The 23182-nt window shown below is 43.6% G+C and overlaps 2 protein-coding genes across 5 annotated transcripts; one reads left to right on the top strand and one right to left on the bottom strand.

The window, feature by feature from the left end:
* The first annotated feature begins 263 nt into the window (after nt 1–263).
* Nucleotides 264–14601, top strand: LOC128892354 (proton-coupled amino acid transporter-like protein CG1139). Of its 3 annotated transcripts, none has more exons than XM_054152722.1 (10): nt 264–821; nt 4834–4917; nt 6718–6805; nt 6975–7091; nt 7275–7547; nt 8164–8248; nt 8445–8717; nt 9505–9683; nt 9769–9938; nt 10939–14601. In XM_054152722.1, exons 3-10 carry the CDS (start codon nt 6744–6746, stop codon nt 11181–11183), a joined length of 1404 nt encoding a protein of 467 aa, XP_054008697.1. In that variant the 5' UTR covers nt 264–821; nt 4834–4917; nt 6718–6743; the 3' UTR covers nt 11184–14601. The 3 variants fall into 3 exon arrangements, with proteins under 3 accessions (XP_054008697.1, XP_054008696.1, XP_054008698.1); XM_054152721.1 differs by lacking the exon at nt 264–821 and adding an exon at nt 2822–2941; XM_054152723.1 differs by lacking the exons at nt 264–821; nt 4834–4917 and adding an exon at nt 5996–6106.
* Nucleotides 11697–21839, bottom strand: LOC128892355 (LIM homeobox transcription factor 1-beta-like). 2 transcript variants are annotated; one of them, XM_054152724.1, is made up of 5 exons: nt 21155–21839; nt 19508–19927; nt 17595–17900; nt 16936–17034; nt 11697–16311 (listed from the first exon to the last, which is right to left on the bottom strand). In XM_054152724.1, the coding sequence occupies exons 1-5, from the start codon at nt 21276–21278 to the stop codon at nt 16052–16054; spliced, it is 1209 nt and encodes a 402-aa protein (XP_054008699.1). In that variant the 5' UTR covers nt 21279–21839; the 3' UTR covers nt 11697–16051. The 2 variants fall into 2 exon arrangements, with proteins under 2 accessions (XP_054008699.1, XP_054008701.1); XM_054152726.1 differs by lacking the exon at nt 16936–17034.
* Nucleotides 21840–23182: the final 1343 nt, after the last annotated feature.

The following is a 23182-nucleotide window of genomic DNA, read 5'->3' as shown; positions in this document are numbered from 1 at the left end:
CGAAATCACACAATCCCCTGCTGCATCTTGCGAGAGCGAAGAATCCATCGGTGCCTTCGATAAAATGTTGTTGGCGTGCCATTAGATTCCTGACGAACGTGCAATTACTCGTTTTAGTATTCGGACGTGGTATTTGCCAAATCAAAGCTTTACATACTCGAAATGTAATGGGTTGAAGCGGATGTTTTAGTTTAAAAACATGGCAAAATAACATCTCGAATAAGTATATAAAGCTGTGATTTCGCAGAAATTGAATTTAGGAGGAAGTCCGAATATTAAAACGAGTTACTGTTGGTAATAGTAGAAGGTAGGTACTCCCTAGGGGGTCATTCCTTGCTTCAACACGCTTCCTTTGCAAAACATGCGATACGTGTTCTACCAGTCATTCAATATCCGTTATAATAACTCCCAAGGCGATTGACGAAGGTACGTAACTGCTGAGTGATCCCAAGAGTCCCGTCTCCAATGCTACAGTTTCCAGTCGTTCCTACAGCAGCCGAGGAGGGGTCAAAGTTCACGCCGAGAGACGTTCGCGTGGACGCCATGAGATGTCGCTTCTTGCTACGGACTTATGGATCGCTATCGGGGTGGCTGCCCCAGCATGCCTCGATGCAACCACGACGCACCCTCACCGCCAGTGCAGACAGTCTCGAGCGCGGTGCACGCAGGTGTAGACGCACGTGTGCACGCGACCTCATGTCGATTAGTGGTCCGTCCGTGTGTGTGCGCCTTGCACGCGCGTCCTCGTGTACTTTGGCGGCTTAACACCGACCCTGAGAGACTGTCACATCGCGTCCGTCCTTGTGTGTTCACCAGCTAACGTAAGTTGCGATCGGACGTCCGAAGGCACCGAATACTTAGGGGACGAGTTAGTTAGTACAGCACGAGTTAGCTGGTGTAGACGAAGCAGTCGGAACCGAAGGTGAAGCTTTGGCATATATCGGCCAGGAGCGTTGAACGATAAAGACTTGAGAGAGCATGCGACCACTTTCAGAATTTTCAGAACTGTCGTGGATCTCTGATGCAGTGTTCAGTGGGCCTTAGGGGTTTGTTTGTGCGATCTTTCATCGAGGAAGGGAAGTTAAAAGATATATTCGAGTCCATTGTTTCGTGTCGTTTCTGTGTTGACACTGGCAGGTGATGTTTGATTATGTAACGCCGAAGAGCCACCGAACGAGGTCTCGTTGAGTTCAAGTGTCACTGAAGGATGCTTGTTTTTTTTGTCAGTCCTCGCAGGAGTATGTGAATTGCCTTCAATCGAGGTGATTCAGTTCTTCTTTAGGAATTGAAACAATTAGGTGAATAGTAGTGTTTGAGTACCCCTCGAGAATTAATTGTCTTCTTGATAGGAATCTCTCTGACTCTTACTTTTAGTCGATTCAATTAAGATTACCGTGTTTGATGAATGAACATTCCCTCGCATAAACAATTCAGTTAAAAATGAATAGTTAAGTACTCCAAGGGTTACAAATACTAACGTATTAATTTCCGTTCATCCCTAAAATTAAATCGCCCATATAATTAGTTGTTGAAAAATGGCTCTTCGATTATTTTGATCAATGCAGCAACCTCGGAGAACGAACACCGATATTATTATCGAAAATGGATATTTCGTAAAAATTGTGGATTTCGGTGAACGTAATCGAATCGTGTTAAAAACGTCTTCGATGATTTCTGTTCTTCGGAAAATTGTACCACCCTAAGTGACCGTATTAAACGTTCCGCCTCACGATCGATATATTCCCTTTTAAACCTGGTCGCTGATCCGTATGTTAGGGTGTGCTCGATTTCATCCACGAATAACGGCGCGACGACAATCACTTTACGTATCATTAGCACGCTAATCCTTCATAGACTAATCGTTTCATCGTGCCAGGAGACTGAAGCAAGCGTGCATATCTTTTATTCATCGTATTTACCGATGGAACTACTGTCACTTGCAATTTGCTATTTTTCACGAGTGTCGCTTGCATGCTAAAGCGTGAATAATTCCAGAACAACTTGTGAAACGTTGTAAACGTATCGTACCAAGTAATTGCCGCGATGAAAAATGTGATTGTCGTGTTAAGGGTACTTACTGTAGAAATGAATTCAATAAAGTAGAACGTAAGGATAGTTAAAATACGATAGAAAGGAGCCAGATGCATCTCCCAAAATTATTTTGGCAATCGTACGTGACTTCAAGAAAGAACGTATTACCCTTGGAGAAGGGCGACTCGGTGTTTGATCTCTTCGTGGTTTCAATTCCCTTTGTGGGTCAATCGATATGCACCCGTCCAAACTAAACTCTAATATGCATTTTCACGAGTCTCGTTCGCCAAATCCTCCAAGACTCCTCCCTCATCCAATTCTGAGGACTGTCGATGCCTGCTGTGTCTCTTCTTCAGCGTCTCGAATCTGTCAAACAAATTCCTGTCAACTTGATTCATGTAAACAGATTTAATTGCTGATATAGATACAACCTCCCCCAATTGCTTCTGCAAAACCTCCAAGACTCCCTCCTCATCCAATTCTGAGGACTGTCGACACCTCCTGTGTCTCTTCTTCGGCATCTCGAAGCTGTTAATCGAATGTCAGTCGGTCAAACTAAAAAATCATGTTCCACCGGACTCACCTCGTGCATTTAATTTCAGACGTTGGTGCCAAGTGACCACGCGATGAAAGCTGCAGACGAACTATCATCGCCTCTAGATCTCGGTGCATCTGTTCCCGAGGCCTGCACCGTAGGCGTAGTTTCTAACTCCTCCCGTCACGTGACGGGGAGATCGCCGCGGGCCTGGTTTGCCAGTTGGAAATTGAAATGTTCCGCGGTTAAAGCGCTGCCCAGTCGCTAGACATCCTCTGCCGCGGGTGCATTAGCCGCATTAAGAAGTTCCCTCTTAGAGATCGTGTTACGTCTGCGAATTTCGGTTGTTCCTCGCTGGCGGATGTGTTTAATCTGGTAAGTCTAGACGCCGATTCGAGACCCGTTCTCGGTTCTTCACGGGGTTCTTGAACCGGAGATGGTCAAAATTCTCATCTGAAACGGAACGGTGACAGGAAAGAATTCTGAATTTGTTAATGTTAGTCTTTTGGCTTCGTGTAGGGCCTCCTTGGAGAAAGTATTCTAGGGTACTCGAAGTATCAAGAAGATATAAATACTGTCAGCAGAGTGGCTTGCGATTAAATAGTCCAGGAGGAAGCCTGAGTTTCTCACAGGAACTTTTATCCTGTTTCGACTCTATCCTTTTGTGTCTTCGGAGCTATAACATCGCAGAATTTTGCCTATCTTTCGTTCTGATCGTTCTACCTCGATGGGACCTTACCTCGATCATCCTTTTCGCCTCGAAACTGGGTTAAAACGTTCGACCATTGTGATTTCATCTGTCGCGAATACCATTGAGAGTTCCACGACTTCGATACATTGTGCTTGGCGTTTGTATAGCGAGGGGTTGAAGATCGAGGAAGAGTAGCATGTGGTTGGGGATACAGCTTCCTCTCGAATTATTCGTGTCTTTGGCAGATCTTTGTTAGCAGGGATGGAAACTTATGTTTCCGCAACTGTTCATAGAGTTATTTAACGCAAATTTTTATTTCGATCATCCATTGAATAATGCGCCAGAATATATAAAAGAACAATCGTTGCGGAGTTCAACGAGGAAAGTTCAACGAGGGTGGGTTTAAAAATGGCAATACACTTCCAATTTATTCTCGGCTATTGTGAATAAACCAGTGATATAATAGGCGAGCTGTGCGCGACGACAACATGAAACTGTGAGATACGATTATTCGAAGATGGATAACAGGTCGCCGATACGATGTCACGGCAATTGCAATGGACAAGCGGTTCAACTATTGCGTAACAGTTCTCTCATAGATTGTAACAGCGATTGCTTTCGTACTCACGTGGCAGAAAAATAAGAATCACATAATTAAATGTACGTAGATATATATTTGTATAAATCAACCGCGATTAAGGGTGATTCCGATTCTTGAATTCAGGACGCTGCAGTGACCGAGCGTAAAACTGATCCACAACAAATAAAATGAAGAAGAAAAAATACTTTCTGGAATTCGAGGACCACGAGTTAGCACGACGCGTTGATGATTTTCTGAACAGGTGGTAGAATTCTTTCGTCACCTAAAAATAGCGCACGCGTAAATATATTTCTGGTGGCATTGTTTCTGGCCGGTGCAATGGCGAGTTGGTGCGTTCCCCTAATGCACTTCGAGGAAGTAAGAATTAGGAGATCGATTACTATACTTAAGCCGCGACGAACGCCAGTTGCAACGGGGTACGGTGACGTTCGAGTATTAAACGTGACGTCGTATATCGAGGATTTGCACCCCGAATAATCTCTCCGCGTCGTATTGAATTGAAACACGTGTGGCAATAGAATAATAAAAATTGTTAAATATTAAGACGAAAGTGGGAGGCAATATTTATTTATTTATTCCACGTATGGTTTCCACCGGGGAAGTTTACTCTTCGCATAGCGTCGAGTGACAGATTTAAAAGAATCTTTGAATAGTTATTTGCCCCTTGAGAATCATAAACACTCTATATCTGAGAGATAGATTTCATCCGTTTCGTTGAGCCAAAATACACTGCTGAAAATAATTAACAGCGCATGCTTGGACAATACTAAGGAACGGACCGAGTACCAGAGATCACAGAAATACTGTGTATTGGGGTCAGTAATATTTTCGCTGAATGTTTGGAGCCACGTTGTGTTTGGAACCTGACGTGGGATAGACATACTCGAACGCCTGATTCTCTAGTTGTTTTGAGTAGCGTAAACCGAGACGGGACAAAATTACTCTTTTCTAATGAAATTTCTTTGTACTTTACAGGAGAGGACAGCTACTGCCGAAGAAAGTCAATAAACGCACCCGTCAGCGATTTTTCAGGACACGTATCTGTTTTCAGCGTAACAGGTGATGATAACTCGTTAAAGAATAATTTCTACACGAGCAACTGAACTTAATTATTTATCATCCAGGATTTAGAATTACTCCTCGATAATAAATATTTAAACAGCAGACGACTACCGAGACGGCTCACTATAAATAGAACAGAATCACGCGACGGTGGATCAGCTATTAAATAGTCATTCGTCAGCAATTTTTACAAACTGATGTGCGAGTAAACGTTCCCTCGAACGTTATCCGGCTGCGTATTAATAGCGAACCGCAGGCAATGTCAACGACCAAATGAAATTGTTAAGCAGCCCGTTGTGGCCGTGTTACACGGAGTTAAATGGGGCTTTGTGTGCGGTAATAAGTACCATTGACATAGACGAACGAGCTCCGAATTTAGCGTGACACGCGAGACGTGGCCGTGTCAAAGATCCAGCGAGCGACGTGAAAGAATTCGAGGTGGTCTTTTGGCTCCGGAAGCGGAGATCTCGTGGCTACTCACACCTTCGCCATCGTTTTCTTTCAGCTCTGCCATTTATCTATCGTGTTTATTACTAACAGTCTCTGAAAAATCTATCTTAAAAAATAACAAATTTCTTTCGCGTTCCAGCGATATGGAGTCTATAGGAATCACATTTCTTCAAACTGGCGTACAGAGAGTCGTTCGTGGTCACTCGACCAATCCGATCGTATCTCCTCGGATGATCATTATTCAATCAAATTGATGTCGTGCATCCCAGCCTCCATGCCGAGCGATTTCTTTTGCACGCTGATAAGATAATGATTTCCTCGTTTCTGAACGTTTTCTTCCCCGTGGGCAACTGCAGAGGAATAGTAGAACCATTGTAAAACCAGTTCCAGTTGAATTCGATAGTCTCCGCTACAAATCAATAGCACTCCTCTTGCTATCACTGGTACTACCTACTAAATACATGTTTCAATTTACTAAAACGATTCGATCTTCTTTGACTTCGAAGAAGCTTTAAATTCGGCTACACCTGTGACACAGCGTCCCTATAAAGAAAACGGGAGTCATAGCTGAAAAGTCAGGCGCGTTCTTCGACGCTCCGAGCAGTAGGATTTCGTATCGATGATTCCCAAGCCGTAAAACGCAAGACGTAACGGTGCACGCGGTTCGGCGGAACAACCGTGGATCAATTGGCAGCGCAGAAACGGCGAAGTGAGAATGCAGTCCGTGTAACCTTCAGTAAGTTAACTACATTTGACCTCAATGCAATAATTAAGAGCAATCAGTTCGCGAAAGAATGTGCTAAAGCCGCGATGCACGAGTCCGTACGAGAGATTCGCAATGATGAATTGCGATTTTTGTACCGCGCGGCGTGCGTCGTTGTTGCTCCATATCCGCCAATTGATTAGGGCTTAATGCAACGGAGAGCCTGCCCGCGGATCTAGGTCGATTCTTTGATCCTTAATCGATCGCAGGCGGAAAGCTTGTCGATCTTTGCCCTCGGCGAGCCGCCGGTTCAGACACGATTCTGTTGAATCCTCCTCTGGTAGATTTAAATCGACCTGGAGGCTCGGTTTTCAGCTCGTTTGAACGCTGAACCTGACGGATAGAATATTGCGAGGTTGAAAAAGATGGGGAGCTTTTGTTTTAGGGATTAATTAACGAGGAGGGAAGTGTTACGATGTTTCTCGTGTATTTTATGGTCGATAGTTATCATTGATACCAAAGGTAAAACTGTTCAGGTCTGCTCCTTCGGTCTTGACGCAACAGAATACAACGGGACGATTGTATGTTACACGTTATAATTGAGATTGAATTTCACGAGTCTTCGTTTTATGTTTAAAATACAGACGAGAGGTCAAAGCGACAAATAACAATGGAGAACGCCAAGGAGGAGACGATAAATATGCAGCTCATCGGTTCCGAGAGTCCGTACAAGTACGTCTGATTCTACTTAAGGCAGTCCAGTGTCTCTTGCCAAGTGTTAGATTTAAGAGTGTCGATATATACTTTCACAAATATTTGGTACACATAAACGCAGCATTTCTAGTATAAAAAATCAATCCCCCGCGACACGGATTACATATGCAAATTGATGCGATTGCAGAGTTAACAATGAAATCGCCGGAAGTGGCCTGAACGCGTCGGAAGTTCCAATATCGCCGACTACAAACGTAGAAGACTATGACCCCCATAAACATCGAAATAGGCCGAATCCAACTTCGTGAGTATACGAAATTAAAATATCGTTATTAGTCGATTACTGTTACGAATTGTTATTAACAAATTAAGGCGTCCAATTTTATAGACAGTGCCTGAAAGCGTTCCAACTCGTTTGGCACTCCACTTACAAATGCAGTATCGATACATTCCGTAATTAATATGTTCGTTAATGTTTCCCTTGCAGAAACGCGGAGACTCTGATTCACTTGCTGAAGGGAAGTCTGGGCACGGGGATCTTGGCGATGCCAAACGCGTTCTGCAACAGTGGACTTGTGACCGGTGTGATAGCCACAGTGATCATAGGAGTGTTATGCACTTATTGCTTGCACGTACTAGTGAAAGCTCAGTACAAACTGTGTAAACGGTTAAGAGTTCCTATATTGAGTTACCCGATGAGCATGAAGTACGCTCTCGAGGAAGGTCCTGTGTGTGTCAGGTGGTTCGCACCCTATGCACCGTAAGTACGATTCCCTCTGTGCACACGAACACACATAAACATTCGTTCACTTCTTCGATCGTCCTTTTCGCTATTGCCATTTTAATCGTACACTTCAGAGGCTCTCGGAAAACAGTTTTCGAGGTATTAGGTGTAAGAAGAAAAAGAATTTCAATTTGAGGTGTCAGATACAAGAAGAAAAAGAATTTAGATTTCATTTACAAAAGAATTTATATTCGAGGTATTACGTACAACGAGAAGAATTTAGATGAATTTAAAGATTGAAGTTTTTTACTTAGGAGCGATGTACGAGCGTTCGTTTATGAAAGGTCGAGAATCGAAGAAACTGATCCGAATCTCAGTAGTAGGATCCTCGAATAGGCACTGTCTGGTCATGGTCGGCCGATTCTACTTGCTTCCTCGCTTTCTACGCGTGAACGTTCAAAGTCATAAGACCGTTGAAGTTTCCTGTACGAAGTTTAATTAGTTCCGTTACGTTAAATCTATTATAAATCATTCCGTCATCTGCAAGATCTTAACAATTCACGCACATACACGCACGCACATATCATGCCACACAACAGCGGCATCGAAGCTCCCCGCGCAATTGTAACATGAAAGTTGATATTATTTGCAGAGGTCTCGTAGACGGGTTCATGATAGCGTATCAATTGGGAATATGCTGCGTTTATATCGTATTTGTAGCGTCCAATATCAAGCAGGTAAATAACAGTCGGATAGAGAATACCTTTCTGTCTCGCTTCGTCGTCCAAGCAGTACCCGAAAATGAATGTTTTCGTGAACATTCGTGAGAAAGAAACCCTCAATAAAAAAAAAAAAAAAAAAAAAAAAAATCGAACAACCGGACCGATCAATTGAACTCATCGACACCGTTCTCTGTTCTGTTGATGAACGCAGGTGGCTGACGAGTACTGGGCACCGTTGGACGTTAAAACGCACATGCTCATTTTATTGCTACCGCTGATTTTGATAAATTACGTTAGGAACCTGAAGTTACTGGCGCCGTTCTCCACTCTGGCGAACGCGATCACGTTCGTCGGGCTTGCCATGATTCTGGTGTACATGTTCGAGGATCTACCGTCGCCCAGCGAGAGGGAGATGTTCGGCACGCTCCGAAACTTCTCCCTCTACTTTGGAACGACGTTGTTCGCCCTGGAAGCCGTCGGAGTGGTAAGCAGAGGTTCATGTATCTTTTTTTCTACGGGATATGTATTAACCCTTAACAAGATATTTCTCATTTATATCTCTTAATAAGATAAAAATGTTACTTCCTTCATTTCATTTTCATTTAACTCTTATCCACATCTACGTTTCTCAATCACTTTTACTTTGATCCATTCTACGACGAATAGATTCTCTCGTAAGTCGCTCGACAATCGTGGATACCATCACGATGGGACACCCTGTAGATGGGAGTACGTATAAGAAAGAACGGAGTAGCGAACCATACCCAGTGGAATATTTCTGTTCGACGGAGATGTACAATTTAGAACAATATCCGTTACGCGGCGCATTAGTTTTTCAATTTTACCCCTACCCAGTTCGATCGATCTATCGTCTGGCCTCGTCGATCGTTCCCCGTGACGGCCGGCGAAACGAGTAGGCCTCTGCGCTTAGAATAGATCAACGGCGCCGCTGCATCGTTAATAAACAAATAACTGGCCACTTACGAACAAGTTTGAGATTGCCGTGATCAGATTGTCAGTGCGTCAATGCAATCCCTGCTATTATTTTCCAGCTGTTCCCAACCCAACGGCCGATCTCCGTGGTTCTCAAACAGTTTTTCTTTTATAATCGATCAGAGTTCAATCGCAAAACAATGATTTCTGATAGTTTCCTAAATTTCTTCCCTTCGGTCATGTTCTTTTCTTCTTCTTTTTTTTTTTTTTACTTTTGGAGCAACTAGGAGATGCTTTATTTACTCGAATTAACGCGCGTATTAACTCTTCTGTCGCAGATCATAGCGCTAGAAAACAATATGAAGACACCTCAATACTTCGGCGGCTACTGTGGTGTCCTCAACATTGGAATGACCGTGATAGTGGCGCTATACATTCTCATGGGATTCTTCGGTTACATAAAATACGGATCCGATGCCGGCGGTAGCGTCACCTTCAATCTACCCCGTGATCAGGTGTAAGTAAACGGTATAAAATACAATGGCGTATAAAAGTCGCCTCGATCAAATAGTCGTCGTACTTTCTACGGATTTCTTTCGCAGTATGGCGCAAAGCATCAAGATTATGTTCGCGATCGCCATTTTCATCACTCACGCTCTGCAAGGATACGTCCCTGTCGAGATAATATGGAACACTTACCTGGATCAGAAGATACAGAGGCGAAAACTTTTCTGGGAGTACGTCTGTCGTACCATCATCACTTTGGTGACGTGTAAGTGCGTTACTTTTACAGTTCCGTTGTTTTCTGGTCTTTCTAAGGTTGTTGTTCCGTGGATTTATTCGATGGAGAATTTTAACAAAACTTCGAACGTTGCCACCAGTCAGATTCAAGCCTTCGAAAGATTATTATTGCTCGTTGACTTTAATCGAGGGTCGAACAAACTTCCGAAGACAATGATTTTCCTACGATCCCTCCACCATAAATATCTGTAATGTCAACGAAAGAATCGGACTTTTAATTGAGCAATAAGCCTGGTAGCGAGATATTCGAGACTAGCGTGATCTTCGTGACAGCTCCGTAACGAACACCTTATAATATCACAAACGGAAATTAACGCGATATTCTCGATTCCATCGCTACTCTCACTGAATGCTGTCGAACTCTGACGATGGCCATCGGAGTGTCATCGGTCATGGTAAAAAGAGGGGGTAGAGTTCCTGTCAACTGGACAGCTGCTAAGATTGAGACGTGTTTTCATACCATCAATTCATTTACGTTTGTAATTGATATTATTGTATAAAGCTATTCTAAGACACGTGACTATAATACCGTTATCCATCGATTACGTCAAATTTTGCTAATTGTTTAATCTTGTCATTAGTATACGATCAATCATATGCAAATATATGGAAAGTGATATTTCGATTTGACAAGTTGATCGTTATTACAGCGACGTTACAGGAACCGTTCGACACTTGTTCGATTCTTTTGTTGATCTTATCACGTTGACTGCCAAACTAGTAATCGTGACAATTTCTACGAGTTTGTATATAATTAGGAATCGTGTAATCTAACATTTGTGGTGGCACTTATTTTTCCAACCCCTTTAAGATTCTCCAACCCTATCCAGATTAATTTTCTTCGACACCTCACCTTCGGAAATTAAATTACTTAATTCCTCGGTGAAATTTCATGTCACTCGTACCTGACAGTCAACGCGTTGACTATCTAAAGAACGTCGGAGTAAATCGAACGATTTTTTTCTGTACAGTCACGCTGGCTGTCGCCGTGCCCAGGCTGGGACTGTTCATCTCCCTGTTCGGAGCACTCTGTCTTTCAGCCCTTGGGATAGCCTTTCCAGCGATCATCGAGATCTGCGTGCTCTGGCCGGAAAGAGAGCTGGGTCCTTGCATGATCCTACTGGTGAAGAATTTGTGTCTGATCGTATTCGGTCTGCTGGGTCTGGTGGTGGGCACCTACGTTAGCATCGTCGACATAGTAAACTCCTTCAAGTGAGGGCTGGGAACAGGAACGACTCAAGAAAAGCAAAGAGCGAAATTATGAGGGGGAAGAAGGAGAGAATACAAAAAAAAAAAAAAAAAAAAAATGGGAACACTCGTTCGCGTAGGGGACGCGCCGCAGCTTCAATCAGTTTAGCTTACAGAGCGGTGCATTAGGTAGACAGTGCCTCGTTAAACGCAGTGGCAGAGAGTATTTTAGGGAACGCGAGCAGCCAGAGATCAGATTCGGGATAAACGCTTCACACGCGTCGCCGCCGTTTGTAGCACACGTAGACCGAATTCGTAGTTTTTAAACGATAAGACGAGAGGAGTGGTACCGTGTTGGGCAGGTGGTTCGAAGGGTACGGTCTCTCTGGTCAAAGAGGTGGGGAATGAACGGTGGTGCACCCGGATATGTAAAGAAAGAAAATGTTACCTTGGATACGCCACCGAAGACGGATAAAATGAACACAGGGTGTCCCTATAACATTTTGCTCAAACTTTCCTTCGGTTCGGTGAATTTCACTAATCGCGTATGCGCCATTCACTAGTTAACACGTACGTTACGAATTTATAAAGTTCATGAATGTATCATAAATTCGTAAATATGTCAGAAATTGGCGAGCTCTGTTGTAAATTTCTACAGATTCTATAGATTTGTTACGAAGTTGTGAACTTCGCTTTGTAAATTTATTGAGCTATCGTTTTAAAGTTTGGCTAAATATTTTAAGTACACTGAATATAAATGGCGATTACCGAACAGAGGCCGAAAGGATCGATGCTTTTTACGATAGTCAGGCGAAAGAACGAAAACGTGTCGATACTTACTAATTGCAAGGATGAAATGTATCGTAAATGTACGTCTCGCCAAAGACTATAACTTGCCAAAGTTCGAGGCTAACTTTGTTGGAACCACGTTTCTTGCCATTTGTGGTAGAAATATTACCGACGATGTTAAACGGCGACTTTGAACGTGGCGCCTATATGCATGACTGATCTCTAGCTCAATTTAGTTGCACTGCCTACAAGTACTAGAATAAGAACTAACACGCACGACTTAAAGTCTCTGTGGGCTTTGCTCCACTGGAGTCTATATAATGAAAGTACCTTAGATAACTCATTAACGAAATAGGCCTTATTGTATAAGCAATTCCCTTGGCGAGGTAGTCGTTCCATAGTCTTAGATCTTCTAAGTAAGGATTCACCATTCTTTTTCGCGAGACGAGATGAAGTAGTGGGAGAAGCCAAACTGAGTATTGGGATAGTCTCTCTCAGTCGTCTCGGCAGATGAATTTATTCTGTCTAAACTAGAATACCATAGACGGATAATAAACAACATTTCATTCGACAGCACATTATCGAACTGCGTTAATTTAAAATACGATAAAAGTTTTGTACAGATCTGTATCTTCATCCTTGCGATTAGTACCTCGTCTCGCAAAGCTTGGCCCGAGGATACGAAAGTCCAAATCGAGTGACCAATCGAACGACGCCCAGCACCGAACTCAATTCGCTCTCGAAAATGAAAAGAAGAAGAAAAAAAAAAAAAGAAGACAAATCGTCGACGATATCACGCGACAAACGATACCTGTGATCGAAGATTTTATACAGGAATGAACGATGCATTTCTATTGAATTGTTGAACGAGTTACAGATGTATACAGACGTTAATTGTTCTCCAACTTCCGGTAGGATGTTCGCCAGTCGTGACACGAGTACTTACGTTTGCGTGCAATGCACACTGCGCGCCTACGGGGTTGGGATAAAAGTATTTATGGGAATTGAAATTTAATTTGATCTGGTTGAGAACGCGAATGTGTTTCTGTAAGAACTCTTCTTCCAATCTTATACGCGCAGTGAGCGTGGTTCAGGCGTTGACAAAGGATATTTAACAGCCATTGATATTTGTAGAATAGAATTATCGGTGTAGGCACCTACTTGTTGACTTGCTGTTACGATAGAGCGTTATTGATGATGTTGAAAAATGGCTTTAGAAGAAACGAGAGAGAGAGAGAGTTTAAGTCAGCGTTGCCGAAGATGATCTGATACGTATGTCGTGATTAACTCTTGGACCATTCAGGAAGGAAGGAAAGAAAATCGAAGGAAGTTATTCGGAGGTCAGTGTACTCTGAAGAAGGGTTGAAGAAGGGTTGAAGAAGACGAGAAGTTGACACTGTTGCCACTCAAAGATTTATATGAAACTAATTATTTATACTTTTGTTACCTCTGAAATAACGGTTGAAGAAGATAAAAGTTAACATTGTTGCCACTAAAAAGATTGATATAAAATTAATTATTTATACCTTCGTTACCTATGAAGAAGGATCGAACGAGACAAAACTCGACACCTGCGTTCTTCAAGAATTAAAAACGACCAAAATGTGTTCCCCAGGAGTGAAACTAAATGAATTAATTTTTATTGTCTTCGCTCTAAGGAAGAGTTCTCATCGATATCTCCTCTCAACGTCGGAACCTTGCTGCAGTCGTACACTATGACGGATAAAAGCAATAACAAGGACGATGAAATGCTATGGGTCGACAGATGCCCAACCGATACACGTAGAGCATTCTAACGCCATATTTTCTACTCGAGAAGCTTGCGCGACAATTCCAGCTGCTGCAAGCGAAGCAGGGTAAACCAAACACAGTTCAAACGACACCGTCATGACGAATTATCGCTACTTTGTATTTGTATCGTCGCTAATAATTGCGATTTTGCATCGAATTGCACGTTCGTTCGCGTCACGACGCTCTGTTGAGCGAGAATCAGGGACGGGCAAAATTTCTAATCAGATAAAAAGAAAATTGAATTGTTAAATCGATAGAAATTACATTCCTTGCCTTTATATTTAATCACTTGCAACTTCGGTTCGAGCAGAAATGATCATTTTGTCACTATATGTTAAATTACCAATCTTCCACGTGCTTTAACAAGGTTGGTACGTTAACGTATCAAAATGGCGAGTATGTGTTTGAATTAGAGTTACACTATTGATTGAATATAGAGAAACAGAATCAATTTCTCTTGCCTGTCTCTGGCAAAAATCGATTCGTTTACGCGTCTTTAATGGATCCACGACGATCGCACAATCATTCTGCCGCAATCTTTCGTTCGTCGCGACGCTTACCGACTCGTATCGTTCTCCTGGAATTTTACACGTTAAAGAAAGAAAGAACAGCGAAAACGAAGGAAACATCCAAATCGAGGGTCGTACTTACGATAATCGAGAGGACATCGGTGAAACCAGGTACGCGTTCGCGGCATCCCTTATTTCCAGCTGTACCGATTTATTCAGAAAACAATCGTCGAGATTTTGTACGTTTCTAAAGGGTTTCTTTTTTCTTAAGAGATCTGCATTTTGTGTGCACGTTTTAAATTTCAGTTCTTTCTTTTTCGTCGTTATATGTCTGATATAATAAACACTCTATTCTTACCCGCACCGTCTTATTTACCCTGGATGAAACGAAAATCTCTCCTCGAGCATTTTCCACTGGAGGGATGTTCGCGTCTCTGGTGTTTAATTTCGCCGTATGGAACAGAGTTGGTCACAGAGAGGAACAGTGAGGTAAAGTAACGATTCTACTTGGTACTTTCTTTTTTATATAATGTATTGTAATTTTCACTAATTCGTACGATTCCTAGTAAATGTTTCGTCAGACTTAGCTGGGCTATTATTTCTCTTGTAAATCGGTCCGCAACGCTATCAGTGTGCTTGTTCAACGTCGACCCTGAAAATAGTTCTCCAGAGTGTAATCGGTACATTCCAGACTTAACTTTCGCCCAATTGGTTTTTGTAAATTTGAACATTTATTCGTGATTCGTTTCGTTTTTTTTTTAATTTAGAGAGGGTCGACGAAGTTAGTACCGTAAACATTGCAAGAATCTTCGATTTTTCAACCGATCGAGCCGATTCGCTGTCAACAACAATCTTTCAAGACAAAAATAAGGTGCGTCGGTGTTTAAATATATGCTTTTTTTTTTTTTGTTTTCATACGTGTAAACCGAAGGATACATCGTCTAACATTAAATCGAACCGCGATACTCTTTTACCAATGTCTTCAATGTCCACGCGCAATTTTGGTACATCTAGAAATTATAATAAATAAATAATTCAACGATTCTCTCGTCTCAAATAAGCTATTACGTACGCTTCGATCTTACTTTTAAAAGTTATCTTTAAAGAACATTCACGCTAAATCAATGGAATTATACAAAACGACGATTTAATTACATTTACAATCTCGTTATTTAAATTGTTCGCGTTAGTTCGGTGCTCTCATTCCTCGCAGCTTTAGATAAACGTAAATAAATAACAGCTGATTTGAAATAACGAAATCATCCAGTACAGTGCGCTAGAATATCAAATAAATCACAGAACAAACGTGTTGCGATAACACCAAAGAATAATTATAAAATAATAGAAACGGTATTCGACTGAAAAACGATGCTGAAGATACTTCCACCGAAGTAAATACGCTCGATAGATACACTCTGCTAAACTCGCGATAAATAGACGTAATTACAATAAAGAATCGATCGATAACTTTCTACAAATTCACAAATCTCGACCACGGTCGTTCTCCGACTTACGATAAACTCCAGTGTGACTTTGTTAAATTAACAGCAAGTGTATAAACACGCGTAATATTCATCCGTGAATAACAAACTAAAGTATTATAAGAAATACGATATCACTTCAGACGAAAGTTGAGACTGTAATAAAGGACGCCGATCGGGTTTCCCAGGACAGAATCGAAACGAAACTAGAAAAATAGCCGATGAATTTACTGCGGCGTTCTCCAGGTAAACGATTGGTTGACGCAGGGACCAGCTACGCCTCTGAAGGAGCCAATTGCAACACCGATGGGAGAACCGGTTTCGGATTACGCGTGGTCACCACTGAAGTAACTACTCTGCATCATGAACAGTTTGTCGATGGGGTTGTGAATCGCCGCGTGCAAACTCTGCGACAACGAGGGTGCCTCGTGCGACGTTGGCCCGTGGTGAGAGTGAGAGCCACCCTGATGACCACCGTCTTGTCCGCCGCCGCTTTCGTTCTCGCCTATGTCGAAGCCAGCCTCCGTGCCGTCCAATGACAGATCGCTGCTGCAGAAGCTCTCGCCCGAGTGGCCAGGGTATGCGTCTGAAATACAGGAAAAATAGTGGTCAGGGGATTGGATCGAATCTTGATTAGGTTCGTCAGACGTGTTAAGACTAGTCACTTGCCCCGTAAAATAATTAACGAATGAACATTGGTAGGTTTACCGTTAACCCTTTGCACTCGAGACCTCTTTTTTGGTATCTACCAGCAACTCGAGACGCTTTCTTGACATTCTACATTCTACATTCTGTATCGCCACGAATGTTAAGCTTCGATCGACACTTCTAGTTCCAAAGAAACATTATTGCTGGTAGATCTGCTACGTGGGACCTAGTGGTGACTTGAGACTCACCTCTCGAGTACAAAGGGTCAATACTTTATTTTCAGAGGCTTCTCGAAGCTTTAACTTTAAATACCTCCTACGCTTTATCGATTAAAAGCTCTCAAAAATAAAATATCGTTATCCTCGATGCTTCGAGCCCTGTCACTGTAAAAATACTCGTATCGAGGGGTATATCGAGGAAGTTCCCGTTTGCAGGAGCATGATCAGCGCTCGGAGTCTGGATAGGTCTGGATAGGTAAGGCGCGAATGTTTTCTCTGCCAAGACGGAGGTTGTTCGTCGAATACGCGTTTTAAATGAATGTCTACGGTGAGAAGAAACTTACCGTCGGGCGAGTACGGGTTATTGGGGTTGAGCGGTTGGGTGGCTGAGGGGAAGCTAGAAGATTCCCCGTCGCGCATGTTCATGGCGTTCAAGTAATGACCTGCGAACGAGATCAGACGATTGGCATTGTAACCAGTGACGTTTCACCAAAGCCCCATTAACCAGTCTTCGCGACACCTCGCGAGGGTGTGGGTGGTCGTTAGGTAGAGTAGAGAACAGAAACAGGAAAGAAACGAGGGAATCGTGCGTAATTTTGCGCCTGGGTAACAGTCACGTTCCTCTCTTCGAAATTAAAGAACTTTCGAATGGAAGCTATTGTAAAAGTTCGCCTGAAATTCGCGCTCTGATTACGCACCCGTGTAGCTAAGATCCATGCGTGATCGCATGTATTATTCTTTGAAACAAGAATTTATTATTGTTCTAGTTGACGACATTTCTGATTGTTATATTTAAACACTATTTACCTATGACAAAGCTCTCGACCTGTTTCTCTATATTTTTCTCTTATTCTCGAAGATAACCACTTACAAAATCACGCGAGAATTTTTAAATTATCTCGTTCCGTTCTAGAGTTATTTAATTTCGAATCGAGGGATCCCACCGTGCGGCGGTTGTTCCGTGGCGACTCTAGTTGCCTAAACGTTGGATAGAACGGCTTACTGTGATCGCTGTGAGGGCTCTCCGTCCGTCGTTCCTCCTTAGGCTCCTTGTCGGATCCAGGCTCCGTCTTCGCCTTCCTCTGTAGCTTCTTCATCTTCGCCCGTTGATTCTGGAACCAGACTTGGACCACCCGCACGCTGAGGCCCGTGTCCTTCGCCAGGGCTTCGCGCACCTTCCTGCACGGTTTCGGGGAGATCTCGAACGAGGCTTTGAACTGACGCCTCTGGGCGGACGTGAGGATCGTTCGCGGTCGTTTCGGGCCCCGACGACCGTCTCTGGGCCGATTTTCGTCCAGCAGATCGTCATCTGTTGGAACGATTCGATTAATTTAGTTAATTTTCTTAGCAGCGCTATAAGGGTCGAGAACGCTAAAAGAAATCTCATTAAACCGAAGCTTAAATGAATATCCGTAGGAAGTCGTGACTAACAAACTGCTCCTCCATCGTTTCCCGCCATGAACTTTGTTTTCAAACGAGTTTCGAAATAAATACTCTTCTTACAATCGGATTCAAACGAAATCTTTTCTCACAGATTGGCGTATCCTTATTTCAACCGTGATTCGCGCGAATCGTTTCTAATTACTCTTGGTTTAAGTGTAGTTACCTTGAAAAGAGACAGCCTCGATTCGAAATTCCTGTAGGCTTTTACTTTGGATGTCTTTAGATTGTAGTAGTACAACCTGCGAACAATGCAACAAGGTATGTACAATACGTTCTCGCACGTGCGTCGATTATTTCGTTATTCTCTCTTTGTTTACTTTATTTTTTCTTTTAGATCGATGTTCGACGTACACGAACGGATCGACAACGCGACGTGGATGAAAAGCGAACAAACGAGATATCGTGAAACAATTCGACTGCGATTCTAGGTTCAACAATTTTTTCGTGGTTTCTCGTAGTTGTTACCGAACAGATCGCCAATCTCGATTCTCTCGAAATTAATGGTGAACAAATACGTGATAGTCGAGCAGTTTGCTGTCAAAGTTCTCGGTTCGACGTTAATTCTAGTTTCGTGGAACGTGCACCCTGGGAATTTGCTAATTCTCGGTCAACACGCGTTGCATCGAGGACTGAATATATTTCTGTGTAAGCTAAAGGGAAATATCTTATCGATTATTAGACTTTTAACACGTTGAATGCCACATCAGGTCCTGGGTGTAGTCCTTAGGACTCTGGGTGTCTTTTTATCTTTCCCTATCCTTTGTTTATAGATTTGGCGCTTAACGTGTTAATCAGCTGAGAGGAACATAGAAACGTTAACGTGCAAATGAGGAACTTTCTGAAAAAATGCCTGAGTAACTGTTGCAGGATATACACTTGCTATTACACTTTGGGGATTTCTATATATTTAAATATTACAGTCGCTAAAAACATATCACACTGTTTCGTTGCACCGAGAAATGTTGTATACGATGGTAATTCTTTTACCAGAAATGCAGACTTTTCAGGACGTTAACGATAAAATTAAAATGCTCGAATTTTGTTCAAATATCATGTTTCTCCAATGCTAAAAGATCACCATATAACTCTTATATAAATCCTTATTATTTTTCACAAGGATGCAAATAAAAGAAACGATAAAAGTGTAAGCATTGGTAGTTCTAAGCTCCGACGCAGAAGAGCCGTGTTACCATGCACGCAGTGTGCAACCGAGACGCCATTTTGGTACACGGCGAAACTTAAGACGTACAACTACCATGACAAGTTCCATTACGACTTACGAAATTTATATCGAAAAAAAAAAAAAAACTATTACTTTCTCCCTTTCACTAACTACGTGTCCACTTCGTTATTATATTTTTTGAGATCCTCAATAATGAACCACAGCCAAGAGACCAACCCTCTCAGCGATAAAACGGCTGCGTTATTTAGCCGTGTACGTGGGAATGCGTGTCTTTAATCGTCAGCACCGACCTTGGGGACTGTTGAGGTACAGTTCGTGCTCGTAGTCCCGTCTGCAGATCGGTTGTCCCTGCCTGAGGAAGTACTGGGCGCCGGGCGGCAACGGTTGCCCGCACATGCAACACGCGAAACACTCGACGTGGAAGACCAGACCAGGGGCCCGTAGCACGAAGTCCGAGCAGCTGATCTTCTCCATGCACCTCGCGCACTTCACGCCGAAGATCCTCTCGTAATCCGTACGACAGTAGAGTTTCAGCTCGCGGATGAAGCACGAGTGGGTGAGGGGCGTCGCGCAGGCAGCACAGGACAGACACTCCTCGTGGTAGTTCCTGCCAGCGACCTGCATCACGTACTTGTCAGCTATCGTGCGACCGCAGCCGGCGCAGATCGTCTCCAGGAGGCCAGACTCGGTCTTCACCGAGACCGACGGCTCTGAAAACGGCAAACAGGGGTTGCTGAACGCGACGTTGGACGTTTTTATAAATAGTTCTTCTTTCAATGGTAATAATGATGGCACGGTGTTTTATGTTCGTTAACCCTTTGCACTCGAGAGGTGACTCTCGGATACCATTAGATTTCACGCAGGAAATCTACAATACCTAACGTACAATACGATACGTTTCTTTAGGTTTAATTTCTTTGGAGCTCGAGGTGTCGATAAAATGATTGTAAAAGTAAGGCGGGGTAAAGGTGACCTTATTCTTAAATCTAGATAGCTTAGAATTCATGGCGATAGAATGCTAAGGAACATCTCGAGTTGCTGGTAGATACCAGGAAAAAAGGCCTCGAGTGCAAAGGGTTGACGCATCGACTGCCAGATAAATATTTTTTTAAGGTTCTGCTACGATTAGACATTATTTAGATTGTCGGAGACTACATAATCAAACGTTTATTGTGGTATTTATCAAAATTCATGAACTCCATTAAAGTTTCTGCTACGATTAGACATTATTTAGATTGTCGGAGACTACATAATCAAACGTTTATTGTGGTATTTATCAAAATTCATGAACTCCATTCAAGTTCGTCTCCTTCGATGATTAACTTTTAGAACTAATTTTTCCGGTCTGAACGCTCGCATTGGAAGCATCTGTTGCGTTAATGGGGATCGTTATCTTTTTTGGATTTCGAATGTTCACGCGCGAGTGTCGCTGAAAAATATTTTTGCCCGCGGGAGACAAATGCGCGCGGAGTTATTCGGAATGATATGACTGTCAGGCTGAGAAATGTGATAGCGTTCTAGAGCAAAGCAATATCGCGAGACCCATGAAATTTATTCCGTCGCTTATCGATTGCCGATAGTGATAAAGCGATGTTACGATAGAGCGCGATACGATAAGTTTCTATTTGCACAGGGCAGGGATCTCCCGTTTAATCATTTTCAAACGGAAATCTTCTATCTTAATTACAGTGTTATCCGCGACGGTTGAAACACCTGGTGTTAACGATGCTCGACAGTTTTCGAAACATTGCGTCTTGGAAACCTAATTTAATGCTTTCTAGCATACGTGTTCCAAATGATTTCGCGTGGAATATGTTCTTCTAAGCTGGCTATTTTCAACGGGTACTTTTCAATGAACACCCCACTTTCGGAATTGAGTTTTTTCGTTCCTTAACAAAGAGCCCTAATCGTCCAAGTAAAGATAAGTCGCATCTTACCAGCGTTATTGTTGTCGTTGGCAGGACGAAACGTGATCTGCGGCGCGGAGGAGCCCATCCTCGGCGGACCCGTTTCACCCTGGCGGCCCAGGGTACCCGGCAGCGGAGGGTAGAATTCCAACATGGTTCCCGATATCCTTGGCGAACTAGCGATTCCTCAACGAACCCCCCACCACCACTTTTCCCGTCGCACTCTCAAGAAATCCTCCAAGGAAAACGCAACAACCGAACGACGAAGTGGAACCCTCGAACAAGAAACGTTCCGCCGTCGAATCACACTGCCAGCGAACCCCTGATCGCCGAGTCCCAACGATTTCGCGGTGTTCACCGTCCACGAGAGACCACCGAAGAGTGTCCACGGCACGAAACTATCCTCCGATAGTTTACATTCGCACCCGGTGCCACGTAACGCGCGGATGGTGGCGACGAGCTTAACCCTCACCGGTTCTTCTATGTCGCGACAGGTTTCAAGAGAAGGCCCTGCGGGCGTCTCGAGGCGTCCTGACGGACGTCCAACTCTGACGAGCCCCAGACATCCGACCGTTTCTCATCCTAACGTTCTCCGTTTCTTCCTGTATGTGTTTTCTTCTCGGCGTTCCTGCAGGTGGGTGGTTTTCTCGAACGCGTATCCTGCTCCTCCGCGACGATCACACCTCGCACGCGTGTCGGCGGCCCGGAATCTCGAGCTTTTTTGACGCCAGCCACTGCATCGACAGCGAACATCAAGACCCCCACACACCCCCCCCCCTCCCCCACCCCACACCCCACCCCACCCTTGTTCGCTGGTCGACGACGTCCACCCACTCCGAGGCTAGGCGTCGCGAGATAGACGGACGATCGACGAGGGTGAACGGGGGCGGGTTGCCTTCATCCCCTATACCAGGGTGATAGCTACCAGACGAGGGATTGGCGGCGTCGGGACCCGCCCTTGGAAACAGGAGCATGGGGCGGGGGACGCGCGAGCGTCGCGGTGCTCAACCGGTTGCGTCCTGCGAACAGGGGAGATCAATATTTCGCGACCATTGCCAGTGACGTACTGTGGCCTCCAGGATTCCTTGAATTTCAGCTTCTCGCGAATTTCGACTCGATTGTCCAGTTGGTCGAACATTTTGGAGTATTCTCGGGGGTAGAAGGGTGTACTGGACGTCCAAGAGGAGTAACGAGGCTGCAGGGTGTAGGATGTTCGATCGGTAGTTCGTTTTGGGACCCTTGGATGGAATTTTAAAAGCTTTGTTGTGGTTTGAGAATCTTAGCTAGTCAGTTCCATAAGCGTTCGTACTCTATATGTTTATTGAAACAATTTGTCTAATTTAAATCAGCGACGGGCGAAATCCTAGACTTGGAATAAATCTGAAGTTCGACGATGTGTCTGTCTCGTTTCCTTCTTCCGGAGAATGGTAATCTTTTCGGTGGTCTGCGAGAGTATACTCGTCAAATTATTTTGTTCTTGTCGTGCTCGAGACGAGTTAAATCGCATGAACTTTTTAAATAGGAAAGAGCTCGAGACGAGTTAACTCATTAACAATAAACTCATGCGATTTAACTCGTCTTGAGCACGACAAGAACAAAATAATTTGACGAGTATACTCTCGCAGACCACCGAAAATGTTAAAACGAGAAAGCTCATACCGATTTTTCCGGAAATCGCGATGTTAATTGTCGCGAGGAAGTCACGGCGATGCAGGATTTCACTTTCCCTTCCATATGATCCGCCGGCGCAACGTGGTCGCTCGTACGAGGCCAATCAAGGCTGCGAATAGCTGGAAGACAGACGGACCTCGAAAAATTGACATATTGAGTGCATCGATGTTTGCTGATTCATTGTCTGCGCAGAAATCATATTTGGCAAACAAAAAGCTGAGGGTTTCTTTGTCTCTGTGCTACGATCGGGACGCGTAATCCCCTGTACAAAGTGCTCCGAAGTCGATATGAAATCTGGCACCGGGGAAAAAGAGTTTGTTTTACCATTTCGTCGCGAGTATTTGCAAAAAGAGGGCCTTCGCTATGTTCCAAATATAATCTTTATCG

The sequence above is a fragment of the Hylaeus anthracinus genome, unplaced genomic scaffold (assembly GCF_026225885.1).
Source record: "Hylaeus anthracinus isolate JK02 unplaced genomic scaffold, UHH_iyHylAnth1.0_haploid 12002, whole genome shotgun sequence".
NCBI lineage: Eukaryota > Metazoa > Arthropoda > Insecta > Hymenoptera > Colletidae > Hylaeus > Hylaeus anthracinus.
This window is presented reverse-complemented; position numbering and strand designations above follow the sequence as displayed.

Excerpts from the sequence above, each read along its gene's own strand:
- LOC128892354 (XM_054152722.1), top strand. The coding sequence starts at position 6,744 with ATGGAGAACGCCAAGGAGGAGACGATAAATATGCAGCTCATCGGTTCC. Across the intron at positions 7,548-8,163 it reads TGGTTCGCACCCTATGCACC|AGGTCTCGTAGACGGGTTCA; the intron begins GTAAGTACGATT and ends TATTATTTGCAG. Across the intron at positions 9,684-9,768 it reads AATCTACCCCGTGATCAGGT|TATGGCGCAAAGCATCAAGA; the intron begins GTAAGTAAACGG and ends TTTCTTTCGCAG.
- LOC128892355 (XM_054152724.1), bottom strand. The coding sequence starts at position 21,278 with ATGTTGGAATTCTACCCTCCGCTGCCGGGTACCCTGGGCCGCCAGGGT. Across the intron at positions 19,928-21,154 it reads CAACGACAACAATAACGCTG|AGCCGTCGGTCTCGGTGAAG; the intron begins GTAAGATGCGAC and ends TGCCGTTTTCAG. Across the intron at positions 17,035-17,594 it reads GAGCCCTCACAGCGATCACA|GTCATTACTTGAACGCCATG; the intron begins GTAAGCCGTTCT and ends TCTCGTTCGCAG.